The 20,068-nt window shown below is 41.8% G+C and overlaps 1 protein-coding gene across 1 annotated transcript in view; it reads left to right on the top strand.

Moving 5' to 3' along the window:
• Window positions 1-20,068, top strand: part of fras1 (Fraser extracellular matrix complex subunit 1) — a 302,138-nt gene that overhangs the window by 143,735 nt on the left and 138,335 nt on the right. The window contains exons 14-17 of the mRNA XM_085367553.1: window positions 6,887-7,030; window positions 9,795-9,935; window positions 10,408-10,548; window positions 10,653-10,820. Coding sequence (XP_085223679.1) covers window positions 6,887-7,030; window positions 9,795-9,935; window positions 10,408-10,548; window positions 10,653-10,820 — 594 coding nt within the window. The remainder of the gene's footprint in view (window positions 1-6,886; window positions 7,031-9,794; window positions 9,936-10,407; window positions 10,549-10,652; window positions 10,821-20,068) is intronic.

Here is a 20,068-nt window from a genome sequence, read left to right as displayed (position 1 = left end):
GTGAGTTACGGCGTGTTGCAAGTTTTGTGAGGTGCTTTCGTGATATTTAATGGATCGGATTACATTTTTTTATTTTTCTCCGATATCCGATCCAGTAATTTAGGTCAGTATCGGACCGATACCGATACGTAATATCGGATCGGTCCATCTCTAATGTAAACACGAGCTTTTAGTGTCTAAAAATAACCAAGTACTTCACATATGAAGTATAAACATAATAATGCTGGTGTGAGTCTATAGCAACATGATAGTTTAATCAAATTTCTATTGTAGTGTGAAGACGTGCATTGCTGTGGTTTCTTTGATTGTTTTTTTAATAGTTCATAATTTTTTTGGAAAACAACCTTTTTTTTATAACCTTGCTGAAGTTTTAATGCTGGTAAACCAATTTAAATGACCTTTTGTTTTTCATTCTTACACTGACAGTTTTCTTGAGATTAGTGTCACTGCAGACCGATCGGACCCTGGATACAACCTGTTCCTACTCCTCCCCACTAGTGGGCGCTACAGAGCCCTGCACGCCAAAATAAGCAGACTTCTTCATTGCACATATAAATATAAATATGCTACATGTGCTGTTATTGTCTGTGTCATGTTGCTTTTGTCCGTCTTGTCTGTTTAGAGGAAAGAAAAAAACATCGCTCAGTTCCTCCTACGTGTGCACGGACTTGGTCAGTAAAGCTGACTCTAATAGATTCTGGTACATTTTTGTAAATACATGACTTGGTTGTTATTTTTTCTGCATAATCTTCCAACATTTTATGCAGCGATTCGCTTTCTGAGTAGGTTTACGTGGCGTTGCTTTCAGTACCTGCATGACTCTATCGCTCATTAGTAGCACTCACACAGCATTTTTAACCGCTTATTTAAATTTTGCATTTGAGTTGACTTTGTGGATGTGGCAGTCAGAAAGTGAGGCGGCTATAGAAACTCTACAATTTCACAGCCTCCCTTCTGCTGTTGTCCAAAACGACCTTCACATAGAGGTATAAAAGCTTTTTCATGTGGAGCCATTGTGAGAAGCCTGATTTTCCTCCTGTCTTCTTGCTGGGCTGATTTGAACCTTTGCTTCCACCAGGAGGAAAAATAGAGCTAAAAATGACTCCTTAGAAGTGAAATATGGACTTCATTAAAATTAAAATTTCCATGTAGACTTTGCATTTCTATGCCAATGAAACTCTCAGCATCCTCATCTCTTCCACCTTCAGCTTGGCTTCCGATGTCTTTGTTAGTGCCACAGTCTCCAAACCACACCCAGCAGGTCTCACTGCCATCTTGAAAACCTTCCCTTTCACTCTTGGTGCTGGTCTCCACCCACTCCACCACCCAGGTATTTAAACTCCAACCTCGCATTGCCTCCCTCTCATTCACCCATGTTTCTCATCTTGCTTCATTCCTCTTCTCTCCAGTGCATACCTGCACCCATCTCATCATCGATATAAACCCAGTGTATCACTGACTTTAAAGGCTGCCTTTTGTGTATTTGTGAGAGCAGCTTTGCCAAAAGTGGAAATATTTGACACCCTGGAATTGAGAACAGGTTGGACTTTCAAATAAAAGCTCCTGTTTTTTGTATTATTTGCTCTCCATTGCAAAGCTGCTTTCTCCATGCTTAGCTTAATTGCTGATTCTCTCATGCCATCTCGTTTTATCACTCGAGGTTTGGAGGGGGTTGGTGTGAGCCACTGCAGCAGCAGCACAGTAATTGTGCATCCCCACCCGTCCCAGAAGGACAGAGAGCGAAGATTATCCAGTGCACTGTGTGACTGTGCATTCATCTCAACCTCGCCTGGTTTATGCAGAGTAGGCTTTAGAGGGGCTTTTTGGCAACTGGCCTGCTAGGATTACATTTGCTGATAACTTTACGCTCCAGGCGGCACAGAAAAATAAATTGCTTTCCTGCGAGGGGCAAGGTAAAGGACGTGTAATCCCCTTGTTGGCTCCAACCATTTTTGGATGCAGCGTGTATGAGCGTGTGTCTGAAGTGACCCAGTAATATAAATGTAAGAATCCCATCATGTACAGAGTGCTTCTCAATGTCTTTTTGCTTCATCTGCAAGACTACAGCTGCAGAGTATCTGATGCTGAAATGGGCAATGGTCCATAATTCAACAAAAGATTGATTTTATAAATGATTTCATTTCACCACGGAGGATCAGTCATGCATAGGTGAAACAAGCGTATCATCGTATTTTGGGCTAAGGCTATTATGGAGCCTCTCTGGACCTTTAGCACAATGAAATGAACAGCCACACGCAGAGAGAGGGGCATTAAAATTGAACGTATATGTGATGAAAAAAAAGCTGCTGGGGGAAAAACCCAGACTTGAATACAGAGAGAAAGAAAGATGACCAAAAATCCAGTGTGAATCTGTAGAGAGGGCAGTGGGCTGAGGCAAGAAGAAGCCTCGGACAGAGAAATGAGAGTATTATAGGGGAGAGTGAGAGGGGGGGGGGGGGGGGGGGGAAATAGGCACACAACTTCAAAATCTGAGAGGTGGAAGGAAATAGGAAGAGTTGAGAAGCATAAAAAATTAAAAGTCAGATGGGAACCTGTCAGTCTGTCAGACACTTCAGAGGTTTGGCTTTTACTCTTCACACACACAGTGGAGCAAAAACTTTCCTCTTCTGTAACCTTACATGTCCTCTGAATTTGGCTTTTTCTCATTCAGGCAAACCTCACTGTAACTCAAAGGAAATCAGGTTTGGTTTTATACGATACAGACGTCCGTACATCAAAACTTAACACAAAAGTTTAGATTGATTTTCTGCCCTTGCTAGTTTGCATGCATGCCTGTGCAATATGGAGATGTACTTGGCAGGACTTGAAACGTTGCCTGTAACAGGTAATCAATCACAGAGAATTTGCTGTATCTGTCTTTAATTTTGACCACGGTTTTTTTAATATGTGCTGAAGCTGCACAGGACTGTTCAGAAAACCTTTGGTGCATTCAGGTTCATCTGGAGACTGCAGATATTGGTTGAGCAAGAAATTTAATGTAGGTTTTTTTGTCCCATTTGGTTCTTTAGCCATCAGGAAAAGCATGCAAGATCAACAGCGCACAATGTGCTTTGAGGTAGCAGCCAAGAAAGGTGTAGTTTGTGTTTATGTACACCTGTGTGGACGGGCGCACTTGTATTCAAAAGGTTTCTCCATGTAAGCATCTGCTGGTGGGTGTGGGGAGCCATAGCCCCGTCTCCCAAGGCATGAAGCAGGTCTGCAGGAGATCCAGGCTCCAGACATCCAGAGGCCCCAGAGTGCGAGAGCCCAAGGAGAACCAACAGAGGGGCAACCATGCCACCCTCCTGGGAGGAGCTGAGGAGAGCCCCAGACGAGGGCTCACCCAGCAGCCACAGAGCAGAAGCCAGAGGGGGCTGGAGTAATGTGCCAGCTGTGTCAGAGTGCACAAAGCCAAAGGCATCAGCCACCGGCAGGGAGTGTGGTGGGAATTTAATGGAGTTTTCATCAGCTGGTTCTCAAGTTTTTGAAGCTGGAGCTTCCATCGGATAACTGTGTCTGCATGTCAACATAAAAAGACAAAAATACACTCGGCTACTGTCATGTTCAGGAAACATGGTGAGACATGGTGACATATCCTGCTAGAAGCAGCCACCAGAAGATGAACACTGTGTGTATCTTCACATAAAGCTGTAGTGTTTAAATGATGCTCGGCTGGTAGTTTACCAAACTGTGCCTGCCATCTGATTCCATAAATCAAGACACATCAGACCAGGCAGTGTTTTCCAGTCTAGTTGTAACAGCAGTGGCACCTGGTGTGGTCTTCTGCTGCTGTTGTTTTGGATTCAGGGGTGCTCTTCTGCAGAGCTTGGTTGTAATGAATGACTATTTGAGTTACTGTAGCCTCCTTATCAGCTCAAAGAGGTCTGGCCATTCTCCTCTGACCTCTGACACGAGCAAGGCATCGTTGCTCAGAGAACTGCTGCTCACCAGATTTTCTCTTTTTTGGACCTCTGAAAAGTTATCCATGAACTTTTAACCCAGCTGAGAAAATCTCAGTTTTTATTCTTAATTTGAAAAGATTAAAAAAAAAGATGAGACAGTGCGAGCGAATTGGGTAAAAGAAATTCAGTAAATGTGAAGTATTTAAGGCAAATCAAATCTACATTAAATATCCCTTATTTTATAAAATCTGGATGGAAGGTATCCGTCATAGAAAATCATGTGTGTGCGCGTGCGCAGGATGTTTTGATTAAATATAAAAAGTTTATAGTGATCCTGGTGGGGAATATGTGCAGATGATAAAGAGGAGGATGCAGAGAAAGTTAATAAAAGATACGAATGCAGTTACCTGAGGAAATCTGTATCAACAGGCACGAGGGAGCCAGAGATTTATCTCACACTGCTTTCCAACAACTTTTGCAATAACACAGCTTCTGGCATCTCCCATTAATTCACTCAGATTTTTATCAGCAGTTTTCAGTGACACTGATTAAATTAATTACACTTTCCTCAGCGTGATATTCACTTGTCTTGATCAGTTTTGTCTCACTTCTCGTGCCTCATTAATCCCCAGCCGTAGTTTATTTCTCAACTTTAACTTTTTTAGATCTACTCTTTCACTTTTAACCTTTGACCTTTCACAAAGGGACATCCAGTAAATAATAAATGAAGCTGTTAAGCATGTGTAAAGTGCTATCGTATTAGAACTTACACGACTTCCTCCCTGTGTTTTGTCCATTTGTCGCTTGTGTTCCTCACACTGTGTTCTGCTACATCCCTGCCTCGATTCTTTTGTAAGCCTCCCAACTTTCTAGTGTTTTTGCTTTTTTCTGTCAGGCTTTGTTGGGACCGTGTATCAGCTTAGTATCAAAAATTGCTTTTTATCGTTCTCCTTTGTCCTGTGTGTAGGTCCTTTACCTGAGCCTTGTAGCAGGTGTTTTGGTGCTGTTCCCTTTGTGTGTGTGAGAGAGAGAGAGACTTGGGTTTCTGATCTTTTGGTGTCTAAAAAACAATAAGGCTGGGTTTACTAAAACATTGTGGTGTGGAGTAAAAGATGATTCTCAGTGTTTGTGATAAGCTTCACCGTAGTTTTGTTCCATATCATCGTGACTCCTTTGGTCTGGGCTGTCTGCGTCCTATAATTGGGTGTAGTGGACTAATCTATATTTCCAAGGTTCAGAGTGCTTTAAAATGAGATCCAGCTAGGTGCTTACATTTGACAAGCTGAGGATGGGCAACAGAAAAGGCAGAAAATGAGATCTAGTCCTCGGAAAAATGAGATCCTGCACAGCTTTACTTAAAAAAGTCAAAAGGCTTTAGAGAGTATTCCTGATCCTGGTGCATTACGCTCCGAGTTCCTGTAAGAACTCCTAATATACAGATATTCTGCTGGGGTTCCTCATCCTTTCTGTTAACCACTTTCTCAGCTGTCACTGAGTGGGAAGTGGGGTGAACCCAGGATAAGTTGCCACTCTGTTAGAGACAGACCATTCACTTCAGCAAGTCTCACATGCATGTTTTAGACTGATGGAGGAAGTTCCTGGAGAAAACCCAAGGAGAACATGTAACCACCACACTGAAAGGCCCAGAACCTTCATACTGTGGAGCAGCAGTCAGAACCACTGCACCACTCTGCCGTTTTTTCCTTATAAAAGAAATTTCTTTGGATTTCATGAGGTGAGAGAAACCGGTGAGCTAACAGATTCACTATCTTATAAACCAGCGTCGGCTTCCACCCATATCAGAATGCGTTGATCCAGTATGAGTGTAAAGATGGCACCCAGAGGGAAATCCACAGTCTTTGCAGGAAGGATTCATGGACTTTGGAGGTACTTCCACAGGTTTCAGGATTCTTTGCAACTTGAGGGAAAGTTGGACAAAACCTGAACTACACTGAGGTTACAATGTTTCCCAGATCATGATGAGGATGATGAACAGAAAAGCTTTCATATAAAGATTGCAGATTCTCATGAATGATATGTGAAGGTGACTCAGAAGAAACTAGAAGAAACCTAAAAGTGTAGTTTTCACATTCCTTCTGCATTTTTTTTTTTGTAGGTTTGTTTTTATCTGGTTTCTGTCAGTTTTATTTTGTAGCACTTGCTGCATCTGGCTTCATTCTGTGTGCCGCTGGGAAATCACAGGTAATCATACCAGTTAGTGCTGAGATGGGTTTTTTGCTGCTTGTGTTTGGGCACACACGAAGGGACACACACAGAGATAAAGGTGCAGGTGTATGCAAAGGCGCACAATCATCTCCCGCATTTCATCTCAAAGGTACTTTTAGCCCGTACGTACGTGCGTGCATACACGTGTGTCTCCCTCAGTCACACGCATGAACTCTTACACGGTCTTCCCACACAGCTCGCCCCGTTAGCCTCCCACTCTGTGTTTGTCGGCACTGCTGTGAGGCTTGTTAGTGCTTTTTTTTAACAGCAGCTAATAGAGCACCACTGATAATGCCAACTATGCAGACCACACAGACACACACAGTCGCACATGCAAACAAGCTTTATTAGATCCTGTAGATACTTGTTGAACGACCCTGATTATCTCACTTATTTTCTTTGTTGTTTTTACAACCTTGAATATTTTGTTAATGCACGAACTGCGTTATGGAAATAAAACTGTTATTGTAAATGATCAGTGTTTCTGAATTATTTATACTGTTTACTACAAATCGCATGCAGTATATCGCAGAACTTTTGCAAACTGTGCTTGCAGGATTTGCATAATTCAGATTGTTTCTTCTACATTTGGCATGATTCAGGTTCTCCGCTACAATCACATTTATCCATTTCGACCTAGTCCCACCTACCGTGCTGTACTGTATGTGTTTCTGTTCAGGAAAGGGGCAAAAAATCAGACCTCGTGGCGCTTTAGGACTGAAAGCAAAGAATCTATTTTCTGTTTTCTTATTTTTCAGACTGTCACGAGTCGTGCTCGGAGTGCCGTGGGCCGAGTCAGCAGGAGTGCGTGTCGTGCTCAGACCCGGTCGCCTTGCTGAAAGACGGGGCGTGCGTCCTTGACTGTGGCACAGGTTTCTACAGTCGAGAAGGCGTCTGCCACGGTAAAGCTGACACATATCCACACTGCAGCACTGAAGACATTTAGCTGAGTTTCAGTTTTGGCTGGTTTAGTGGAAATAGCACTTTTGCTGACATCTTTACTAAAAGTAGTGCAACTCCACAGATGCCAAGCTAATATAAGATCCAACACAAAACATTAGGTGTATATATATATATATATATATGCACAGATGGTTTGAGTACATCACCATCCAGAAAGCCCAAATATATCTTCTTTAAGGAATCAGTTTACCTCTAGCTTGTGGTGATTTGTGCACATTTAGTTTCGTTGGCCAGTTTTGAAGTTATCAGCTGTAGATGTGTCCACTTTCCCTCGAATGTCATGACAGTAAATGGCCACAAAATTGTTATTATATTAAGAGTTTTTATTATTATTATATATTAACTTATCCGGCCAACTGCTACCAAACATTCTAGATGGATAAACAGCACTATGAGCCGTCTCAGGAAGCTACAATCTCTGATTTGCCTCCCTCTGTTAATTAAACCCAACCAAAATGTTTTAGTTTGAATCAATGTGTTTAAAATACAATGATTTTATCCTCTACAGGTCGAGCGTATGGAAGCACAGAACTGCCAGCCAGGCAAAAGAAAATGAGGGTTATATCATATAAATATCTGATATATATACACACATATCTATAACGTGAAAACTTTACTGTTCTAACAATATACTTTTCATCTTTGAACAACATAATATCACTTTATTACAATATACATAACTATCACGTTATAACAAAAAACCTTTAATGTTCTTACAATATAAATATTATTTTGTACGAACGAGATAATTATATTGTTTGAAAAATAGTTTTCACGTTAAAACATATCTTTTATTTTTCGAACATGATATATTTGTTTGCCTTAAAACATAGTTTGAGAAAATGGCTCGTTTATCGGAATTAGTTAAGTGTATTTTACGCTTGGATTGAGGCATAACGTGTGATAATGTGATAGTTATGTATATTGTAATAACACGACATTATATTTTTCATATTATCATTTTTATATGAAAAAGTTAACAATAAAGTTTTCACATTATAACATGAAATAGCTGTTTTTGTTTTGCCTGGTTGGCAGCTCTACGCTTCCGTACTAAAGTGAATAGACTCAGTGTTGTTTTTCTTTTTGTACTAAATAATGCCAGTTTCATTTTAGCCTTCAGATTTTGTGACAGTCTGTGATTTTCCCTTTTCAAAGATTTTCTTTGAACAGCTTCAAGGAAATGAAGCAAAAACCTTTTGGGAGAACTAAAATGAAGTGAAGACATGAAAACAAGATATAAACTTTTTGTATTTCTTTATAATAATGACTCAGACACCGTGGTTCTTCTGTAGAGGCGTTTTAATCCATTTTCTGTTCTCTTTAATGCAGCAGTTAGACTCTTTGTACATAAAGCACTTCAAATTGCAGGTAACACTTATGCTTTTAAATGTAATTTCTCCTCTGGGGGAAAAATAATATCATTTTTATCATTTTAGTCCTAAAACCACAAAGCGTCTGTAAGAATGGATTCTGGGGAACCCAGGTGCCCGAGGGTTTGAATCCAAACTGGCACCTCCCAGTTTGAAGCAACTCCCAGTTTGGAGTTGCCAGATACATTTAAATAACTTGCAGTTTGTTTGTTTTTTCAATTTAATAATAAAAATGTACAGAAAAGTTTAAAGGGGAAAAGAAACCATACATTTCTGTGTGAGGTGTTTGCTGTGCAACTTCACTGAAAGCTGACATTCCCACAGGCGGATCAGGTGTCACACGAAGTGCCGTTGCCCAATGCAGTAAACAGTAAACACTATCTGAGACGATGGAAAGTTTATTGTTAGCAGTGAACTGAAGGTGAAGATTTATTTGGGTGTCTTTCCCCCCGCGGAGCTTCCTGCAGCATTCACTCGGCATGATGCCAAAATGATAAGGCAGCAGTAGCAAACAAACAATAAAAAAAAAAATACAATAATTAGCGATTCTCTCTCGCACTAATGAGGAGTCTGAGGCTTCTGAAATAAATAGATCCCATATGAATATGGATGCTTTCTATTTCTGAGTGGTAAGATGAGGAAGAGTAAGAATAGTCCCCCCTCAGGGCGACGGTGAACTTAGCCAAGCTCTTTTGGTTAAAAAGACCCAGAGGGGCCGGGATGGTGGGGTGGGCTTTTCTTCTGCTGTTGCTCACAGGACAGTTTTGAAGCGCTCAGTGAGGAGCCCTCTTTCAGAAAATGTCAAAAAACCAATGGAACTTTCTAGAAAAAGGTCGAATCCATTTGAACTTGCCAGCCAGCGCTTTGAGGCCTGGTTTAAAATGTCACCATCCTGAGAGAGCTGAAGGGCTTTTCCTCCGCGGGGCTTCCTGGGACTTTAGAAGTGAAAGATTTTCTTTTTTTCATCTCTCAAGTATGCTGCAGCAAAACCACCTGCTGAGGGAACGGTTTAGTGCGTGTGTGCATGTTATGCTAAGATACCTCAGGTACCTGAGAGTGAAGATTTGATCTATTGTTGGATTTTTTTTAGATTATTTGTTGCCTTTTACCTATTTTGTTCATCTTTTCAGACATCTGCTTTCCAGTTTCTGTCATTAAAAGTTGGACTCGTTGTTGTCTTGCCTAAGTGACTTTTGATTGTATTTGAAGGACTGTTTGTTTAGGAGACTTTCCTCTTGCTTGTAGATAATTCAGCCATTTTTAAATTGACCTCAGTGCATTTTGTCATGCCAACAAAAAGCCATTAACGTTTACACGCTGCGCTTCACAGCCTGTGATTCGTCCTGTGCCTCCTGTTTTCCCGACAACCCCAAATGTATGAGCTGCCCACCGGGGACTGCCTTGCATCATGGGAAATGTCTCAGCCAGTGTCCAGCTCAGCATTACCTGGACAGCCAAAGCAGATGCAGAGGTAAGTGTTTGCTCTGAAGTGGAGATGTTTGGACATCATGCACAGCATGTTTGTCAAATAATAGCATATACATACAAACACCTCATACCTACAATTAAGAGCTTGTTGTGCAGCTATGTTACCTGGCACCTTGCAATTTCTGAGTCCACCGTGAACTCCTCTGTTTACAAAAGTATTCAAGGTCAAACGTGAGACCATCTGTCCAACGGGTAAAACCCAAACCGAGACTTCAGCCCTATTAAAAGCTTCTCATTACTTTAATTAGAGAAGAAAACTTCTAAAATAAATCCTGTAACCTACACAGTTTGTGCCATTTTATTTAAGGGTCAAACCCTTAAATTCATACATAAATTTTACCAAATAGTTAAAGCGTCAGGTTCTACTGAGCTTACTAAGTTTTACTTCCTGTTTCATGGGTAGTTCTGTGTATCAGACTAAAGATCTTAAATGCTTATTTTCTTTGTGTCCCCAGCCTGCCACAGCTCCTGTGCCTCCTGCTGGGGTCCCTCGGTATCCCAGTGCACCTTGTGTCCAGGCGGACTACTTCTCCACCAGGGCCAGTGTGTGGAGGCCTGTGGGGAGGGGCTGTATGCTCAGGACTACACCTGCCACAGTGAGAGTCTAAACACATTAATAAAGTATCCTGTTAAAAAACTTTTCTTCCTTGTCCCCAGAGTGTAACTGCCTCTCTGTGATGTTGTCTGTCCTCGCGCCCAGACTGTCATCCCTCCTGCCGTTCTTGTGTGGGACCCCTGGCCTCAGACTGCCTCCGCTGCCTCAAACCGGAGGAAGCTCTTCTTCCGCAATCGAGTCACCTTCAGCACAGCGTCTGCACAGCTGGGTGTCCCACGCGCAGCTTCCTGGATGACATGCAGACATGCAGAGGTGAGTGTATTAAATGTTTTATTTTGCTTCCTGTATAATTCAGGAGAGGCGGTACCTGCGAGGCCAGAAAGGATATTTCTGCTGCTGTGGGTCATGGTCGCTAATTAACACGCCAGCCATCGCTCACTTTGACTTTTAAAACAGATCAAATAGTCCTAATAGCACTAACTACGTTTAAGCCTGGTGAAAGCCAAAAAAAACAAATTGTAAAATCCACTGTGGCGTGGGTGTGGTCCTTGGCCAGCTGCAGAGGAGGCGTGACGCAGTGAGCTCCCGGGGCGGCGCAGGGGCGGGGTGAACAGGTGTGCTGGGATCTGACAGTGATTGTGTCTCTTTATGTGTTGGCAGTGACAGACGGAGACGGTGGTGACAGCAGAGAAAGAGAGCGCGGAGTATATGTGTCCACGTTACCCCGAGTTTAATAAAAGGTTTCTGCATTGTCAAAGTCGCTCCGGCTGGTATTTCTTGGGTCCACCGTTACATCCACGAATCAAAGCCAAAGCTTAACTCTTTTTAACAACAAATCGTGCCCTCATTTGCATTAGTAGTAATGAAATACTTACTCTGAATCGACAGAATATTAATGTGCAGCTATTCAGATTTTCTAACTGAACAATTTGTTATATAACACAGGATTTGACATCTTTTTAACAAATGTCACAGTTAGGGTGACAAGTAAACTGGATATTAAACATAAAATTATAAAAGAAACAATTAGTTGCTTCATAAATAAGTAATGAGCAGAGTAATTAATCATGAAAATGTTAATTAGTTGAATCCTAAATATTGAATGAATTGTAGTTTTTGCTCTAACTTATTAAACAACCTGAAAGCTGGATTTATGCTCTGTTTATTCTGTGTACTGAACTGCTGGTTAGCGCTGGAAACATCCTGGCTTCATACATTTCTGATATCAGAACTGAGGAGTCTGCGTTTGAAATTCATGATCTGGCATTTGCACCTACTGTGTGAAGGGTAGGCCCTCCATGATGCAAGGCTTTTCCCTCCTTTACTCTAAAGGTCCCGTTGGTAGACTGTAGGTGCTGTTTGCAGCAATTTGCAGACCCACATCTACAAGTTGTAGCTGCCACTCTCAGAAATATACGGCAGTTGCTTAATTCTGTTTGTGTTCTTGTTGCTGCAGAGAAAACATACGTCATGATATGCAAAGAACTTCTTTGTAGTAAAGTGAAACAGATCCTTAAAAGCAAAGGTTGTTCTCCTTTGTGATTTTAAACCAATCCGCATTTTGAATACATGGATTCTGCCGTGGTGTTGGTGGTTTTCCTACAATCTATGTCTGTGTGGAACCTGAGAACTAAAGATAGGGGCATATAACGTGTCCTTTCAGCCATACTTAATGACCTTGTAGTACCATATCTCCCCTTTAGAGCACTTCGCTCTCGCACTGCAGGCTTACTTGTTGTTCCTAGAGTATTTAAAAGTAGAATGGGAGGCAGAGCCTTCAGTTTTCAGGCCCCACTTCTGTGGAACCAGCTTCCAGTTTGGATTCGGGAGACAGACACTATCTCTACTTTTAAGATTAGATTTAAAACTTTCCTTTTTGCTAAAGCATATAGTTAGGGCTGGACCAGGTGACCCTGAATCCTCCCTTAGTTATGCTGCGATAGGCATGGGGGATTCCCATGATGCATTGAGTTTTTCCTTTTCAGTCACCTTTCTCACTCACTCTGTGTTAATAGACCTCTCTGCTGAATCACACTTGTTATGAATCTCTGACTCTTTTCCACAGCATGTCTTTTATCCTATCTTCCTTCTCTCACCCCAGCCGGTCGCAGCAGATGGCCCCGCCCCTCCCTGAGCCTGGTTCTGACGGAGGTTTCTTCCTGTTAAAAGGAAGTTTTTCCTTCCCACTGTCGCCAAAGTGCTTGCTCATAGGGGTTCATATTATTGTTGGGTTATTCTCTGTATGTATTATTGTAGGGTCTAGCTTACAATATAAAGCATCTTGAAGCGACCGTTGTTGTGATTTGGCGCTGTATAAATCAAATTGGATTGAACTGAATAGAATTTTAGATTTAAAGGATTGTGTACATTTGTATCTTTTTCTGTTTCCCAAAATAAGTGAATTCAATGTTTTACACTTCTGAAAATCAGACACTTGATCCAAGTGTAACTGTTGGTGTTTTGGCTTAACACTGAAAAGTCTTTCAAAGGTTTTTCCCTGAATTTGAGCTTGAAATTAATTAAGAATTGTGTAAGCATGTGTGGAATTTGTAGGTGTGCGTGTAGATGGCTGGTTAACATTTTTTTCCAGTGTGAAATTGTGCGTGTAATGGACTAATTTTTAAGATGGGATTAAGGTTTGAAGGGGAAGTCGAGTGAAGTGAGAATAATTATCACCTACCTACCAACAGACTGTCCTTCCCAGAATGCTACGAGGATTTTTATTTTTTTCAAATGTAAAGCAGGACAACAATGAAGAGACTGTAATTGATTTTATTTGCCTCCCTCGCATGTGCTGTGCTCTGAAATATGTCCTGTTAACAACAACAATCAGCCCTTTGCTATCTTCTTACTCAGTCCTTCTGTCCTTGTGCCCGCTGACCATACTGCATTCAGTACCTGGCAGGGAGTCGGGTATTTGTTCTCGGTGCCTGTCACACAGACAGATCTTTTGCCAACAATGCTGTTTCTTTGGTTCAGCTCTACTTTCTCTTCAGCTCACTTTTCATCTGCTGGAGCTGCTTTCACCTTTGAATGGGGTAAAACACACAGTGTGGTTTTATAGCTGCTGCTTACATAAAGGTGGGATTTTAACTACTTACGTGACACAGAGAGGCTTTGTGAGCGCGTCAGTAGGAATGGTTTTGCTTTAGAAGCAAAACATTGATGGGATCTGCTTAAAGCTAGTCGAGTTTTCCATTTTAAAGCCTACAGCACCATTTGAACACATTTTTTCTACTGATGTATGTATTGTGTTTTTCCCCCTTTAGTCCTGATTTATACTAATTGTTATATGAGAACAATTAGTTTTCAACCTGTGGTTTGCTAATTCACCATCTTGGTTTTTGTGGATCCGGATGTTTAAATGAGAAGTGTGCTAAGTCATCAGCAACCTCTAACCATCTTTTAGCTCCATAAATAGCACAGATGTTGTCTGATGACTCAAACCCACTACTCCCACTGGTAGTAGCTTTGATCGCTTTGTACTCTGAGCTGATATTTGTTTGGTTGATAGTTGGATTTACCTGCTACAACCTCTCAAATTTGATTGGTTGACACTACTGGGGCTCCAAAGGCAAACCGGAGGGCCTCAACTATCAAACACACTACACTACTCGACATTTACAGATATCTCTTCAGAGAAGATCTTATCTCAGAGGTGTGCTGACACCTTTAGATGTTTCCAGGAGACGTCTAGTCTGGCCTGCTTGTTCTTGAGTGTAACCAGTGGTTTGCCCTTTGCTGTAAATTCTCATGAAGTTGTCTCTTGATTGTTGTCTTGATAGTGACATGCATACATTTGTTGCATTAGATATTAAGTCATTAAGCCATTAAATCCTAACCAAGTAAATCATTCTGAGATCATCCATTTAGTTATCTTCTGTGGTCTTTCAGGCATTTTGGTGTTGCTCAGCTCACCAATGGCATTCCTCCTTATTAAGACTGTATGGGATTCATGATTTGTCTCTCAGACAACAAATGTGATTTCAATACTTTGAATCAAGTTAATTTGTCATCAAATAATGAGGGAGCAGTCCCCACCTGGCCGTGAAGCTGCTCGTCAGTAATCGTCCAATTGCTATTGAGCCTCTGAGAAAGGAGGACTATGTCTAAAAGTGGTTTATGGTTAACAGTTAATGCAATATTTTTATTAAACCTGTTGAATTACAGCAGCACTCAGATGTTGAATGTTTGATTTAAATTCCACTGCGGTGTAAAGAGGCAACATCAAACCCTGTCATTGTCCAAATATTCATTCATGGACTGACACATGAGAATGTGGAGCGCCCCTCAAATACCTCACTGATGAAGAACAAAATGTTATCTAATGAATATTTCAGCAGTAAGTGAGAAGTGACGAAGCAATGAGTGCTTTTATGAACCGCTTTCTTCTTTACTTATTCAGGTTTGCAGAGATTTTATTTGGACTGATGTGAACAGTCAGCACATCGCTGACTGTTCACATCAGTTCACATCAGTTCACATCAGCACAAACTCGAGTTTGCATTAAAGTGATGAAATGAGTCAAAAGTTAGCTCTCGTGCTTCTTAAGCTTAAGTAAGGGGCGTTTTGGACCTGTGGGCTCGAACAACCTGAATAAAAAGAAAGAAAAATCCTAATTTTGCGTCACGCTTGAACACTCTGCAAATATATCCTTGCACTCACTTTGCTTTTAGGGATGTTAAGCCAAAAGCCATTTAAGTAATAGCTTGATTTGTCTCCTCACGACAATTTGTTTTTAAGTTCAGGCAGCCAAGAAAATTTTGTTTACTTTACCTGGAATTGAATAGCCCTTAGCAGTATTGAATTTCCTTAATCATCCTGGGGGGCACAATTACAAATCAATGAGTGGGATTGGAGTGTCCTCTAACGTTCATTCGTGTCTCTGATCACTTGGGACCGACACTAAACCGATGTAGACTCTAAAGTGGTTTTAAGAAAAGTGTCTGAAGCTATTGTCACTAAATGGAAGTTCAGTTAGTAGCAAGACGTGCATGTATACACACAGTTAACAGAAGGCACGGCAGCCATGACACCACCAGTGTTTGCAGCTGTTTTAAAAACAGTGAAATCAGCACCTGGATGAGTCTTTTTCCTTTAATCTTGTGGAAGACGTGGTGTGGATGTAAAATAGCAGAAAATATTTAAAAGCATCAAAGTTAAAAGGTTGCTGTAACTTTGCAGAGGGTAGACCAGTTATTTCTGACGCTCCAGCCTGTTATCTTCGTCGGTTCCTCTCTATTTCTGAACAAATACACTCTCTGACCGCTTTAATAGGTACGTTCAACTGCTTGTAGACCCAAATGTCTAATCAGCCGATCACGTGGCAGTAACTCCCTGCATTTAGGCGTGTAGCCACTGTCTCATTGTCAATGTGATCCACTGAAGTTAAAACTGGCCTCCGCAGTCATCAGACCTCAGTTCAGCAGAGAACCTTTGAGATAAGGCGAAATGGCAGATTTATATCATGGATGTGCAGCCGACACATCTGTGTTCACGTGGACCAAAATCTCTGAGAAATGTACAGCTCAGTACAAATGAGGTGTAGCTGGTGAGTGTGCATACCACTCCCCAGAGGGTGTAGCATTTGTGGCCCCTTAAATTTTTACTCCATTGCAAAATTGTTATTGTGAGTAGATTTTAGCTGAGGTTAGAATTTAATAGTTTCTAGTGCCTCATTAGTGCCTAACGAGCAAAAGGAAGTCTAAACACAAACCAAGTGAGGAAGTGGAAAACACAAATGATATCTGATTTACTACCTGTGACTGACACAGGTGTCCATCATTAGCTGATGTGCCAGTTTAAAGAAAAATGTGTGGGAATCTGCAAATGGTTTTATTTGGCACACCTTCCTGTCCCCTGGATAAGTGTGAGTGCATGATACTGTCTGCTGTTCTGCTTAGATCTGATTCTCCTGACATTGTCCATAGTCCATTTGTGAAAATGACTGATTAAATCAAAAAGCACACTAAGTAGTAGAGCTGCTAACTTGGCTCTATAGACTCAAGTTGCAAACACAATGTTAAGCTCCATAAAGTAAAGTGGTGGTATAACTGGAACAAATTCTACTTGCAAAACACATGAAGGCAAAGCAGTCTAAGTGATCTGAATGCAAAGTGAATTTCAGACACGGTGCGATTACACATAAAGTCAATAGAAAGACTGGATGCAAATTCTCTGATGGCAGCACAAACTGAGAGGAGAGACGTGCCTGCGTGTGCTGGAAATGTTTCAGCCTGAATGGACCTCAGAAATGATGGCAGAGGGAAATGGAGAGAGACGGGGAAATGATGGCGAGTCACAGAGTCTCTGGTGAGTTCAGGCATCAGTGAGGCTGAACCGATCACGCACTCTTCACAAAGCATGTTCAATTAGGTGTTATTGACCCCGATGAAGGCTGCAGGTAGAAAGTGTAGATCTCACAACTTTCTTTTTATTGTACGCATGTTGTTCCTCTCTTTGCTGATTTTTGTGTGTGGGGAAAAAATATATATTTAAGCCACATTAATTAAATATTGGATTTCTACGTTACCTGCTGACATATCTAGAGCGGCTCTTCCTCAACTTCCTCCGACCACAGGTACAACATGCCCAGGACCCACTACAGTTTGCATACAAGGCGGGTGTCGGAGTGGAGGATGCCATCCTGTACCTCCTACACAGAGCCCACTCACACCTGGATGGGGGAAAAGGCACGGTCAGGATCCTGTTTCTTGACTTTTCCAGTGCCTTTAATACCATCCGGCCCTGTATGCTTCAGGAAAAACTGAACAGGATGGAGGTGGACCCCTGCCTGGTGGCTTGGATCTCCGACTACCTCACCGACAGACCACAGTACGTCAGGCTGAAGGACATCACGTCTGACACTGTGGTCAGCAGCACAGGAGCCCCACAGGGAACTGTGCTGTCCCCTCTGCTCTTCACCCTGTACACCTCTGACTTCTGCTACAACTCTGAATTATGCCATATTCAGAAGTTTGCAGATGACACGGCCATCATGGGGTGTATCTGGGATGATCAGGAAGAGGAGTACAGAAGTCTGGTGAGGAACTTTGTCGCATGGAGTCACACAAACCACCTGCAACTCAACACCTCAAAGACTAAGGAACTGGTTGTGGACTTCGGGAGGTCCAGAGAAGGTCCACTGCCGGTTCAGATAGAGGGGGAGGAGGTGGAGGTGGTCAACAAGTACAAGTACCTCGGGCTGTGGGTGGACAATAAACTGGACTGGTCATGCAACACAGAGCACCTGTATAAAAAAGCCCAAAGCCGACTGTACTTCCTCAGGAGGCTGAGGTCTTTTAACATCTGCAGGAAGCTCCTGAGGATGTTTTACCAGTCGGTGGTTGCTGGAGTACTTTTCTATGCTGTGGTGTGCTGGGGGAGCAGCACAGCAAAGAAGGACTCATGCAGGCTGGAGAAACTGATCAGGAAGGCTAGCTCTGTGGTCGGCATTAAAGAAACTGCTGGACATTATGGACAATGCCAGGCATCCTCTGCACACGGCCATAAACAATCAGAAGAGTCTGTTCAGTGACAGGTTGCTTCTCCCCAAGACAAGAACTAACAGACTTAAAAACTCCTTTGTCCCACACGCCATCAGACTGTTTAACTCCTCTCTGGAGGGGAGAGGGAGGGGAAACAGGAGGACAAAGGAGAGGGAACAACTAAGCTGTAGTGCCTCTTCACCTCACTGTACAATACCTTGTGCAATACTTTTGTAAATAGTCAACGGTGCAATAGACTCAATACTTGAAATGTGCAATTCACTTGTATTTTTATTTTTTATTCCTATTTATTCTATTTATCCCCTTTGTATATTTTATTTATATTTGTCTCTGTATTTATATGTGTGTGTGTGTGTGTGTGTGTGTGTGTGTGTGTGTGTGTATGTGTGTGTGTGTGTGTATGTATATATATATGTATGTGTGTGTATATATATATATATATATATATATATATATATATATATATATATATATATATATATATATATATATATAAAAATAACAATTCTGTAACTGTAACTTTGGTCGTTGCTGTGCTTTTTTTTGGAAGTCGAATTTCCCAGAGGAACCCACCCGAGGGATTAATAAAGTTCTATCTTATCTTATCTTATATGAGAAAATGACAGTTTTTCTTGTTATACAGAAAACCTGAATTTGAAGTCAGCAGAGTTATTGTGTCTATTGTGTGGGTGCCAGGTTCATACTAAGCCTCCTTTTGTCAGATGAACACAAATTTAGCTGAATTTCAATTCAATAAATGGCACGTCATTTAAGCTCTATTCACAGTAATATGTAAAGGAGTCGCTCCTCTCTGCCTCCATTCTCACTAACAAAGGTTTCCCTCAGTGGAGTGTCAGTGGGTTCAGTTGTACGGCTGGGAACAATACATGCTGTTGTACAAGTTTCTGTGTGTGTGTGAGTATGTGTGAGTGTGGCGCTCTGACAGATAACCAGACCTCCCCCGTAGCTACTGTCCTTAAAGGAGCCATCAGACGTCTGAGAGTAAATTCCAGGTTGTAAATCCCCACGTTCTCCATTCAGTGCAGACAGAGACAGTTTGTGTGTAGGAGGCTTAACGCTGCTCGATGCGCAGGTTGAGGCGCAGCACACCGTGACACACGAGGAGAGTTAGCGCGCGCCTAACATGTGCTGGAATAACTTTGACCGTGTTTGACTTTAACTGTCGCAGTTATTGATTGAAATACCATTAAGCTGCAAGATATGCAGCTGAAAAAATTGGCAGATGGTCATATGTATGCTAATGTTTTCTATTTGGACTGCGCTACAAGGCTGGACTGAAATTCTGAGATGTGTTTTTATGACATATGATATTCAGCTCGGGGCTACTTTCCATCATTAAGATTAAAGGTGTTTGTCACCTCATTACTCCAGACCACGACGTAGCTGTAGCTCTGTGTAGGCTTTGCTGTCGAAACATGTTCAACCATAACCAATAATGACACGTTTCCGCTGGTGCATCAAGGCACCAGAGCCAAAAGACACAGGCAACATCTGACGCCAACTAGTGTAAAAGCACATTATTCCAGTCCTAATACATACTCCCCATGGTTCCCAGCTCTCTTTGGGAACCTAACTGCAAGTGTTAGGCATTCTACCAGAGTCATTTAGGTATGCAAAGACATAAACGCACAGATAGGCTTCTGAATTTTTTCTTATAGGGTGATTATTGGCCCCAATGATCACAGCTATCCTCCACTGCAACTCTGCAGCACATGACCAGAATGAAAACTGCGAGGGGGAAAATTTGATTGATGGAAACCTGATGTTTGACATAACCAGCTTAACAAATAATCATTTTCTGCACTTTAATTGGGCGGATTAAACAGCTTACATGTCATTCATATCAATGAAACCTGTTCAGGAGCACAGTTTCCTATAATTTTTTCCCTGATGTATTTGTAACTCGGCTCTTGCAGCAGTTGTTGTTGCCATTTCCTCCAAATTGCTCCTCATAGAAATGGGCTGATTTCGAGCATCCCATAACGCAGCGGAATCAATATGAGTGACACCTTAGACACTTCCGAGGAATGA

This window comes from Diplotaxodon limnothrissa, linkage group LG12 (assembly GCF_057381915.1).
Source record: "Diplotaxodon limnothrissa isolate DT_005_m linkage group LG12, D_limnothrissa_male_GT1.1, whole genome shotgun sequence".
Classification (NCBI taxonomy): domain Eukaryota; kingdom Metazoa; phylum Chordata; class Actinopteri; order Cichliformes; family Cichlidae; genus Diplotaxodon; species Diplotaxodon limnothrissa.
This window is presented reverse-complemented; position numbering and strand designations above follow the sequence as displayed.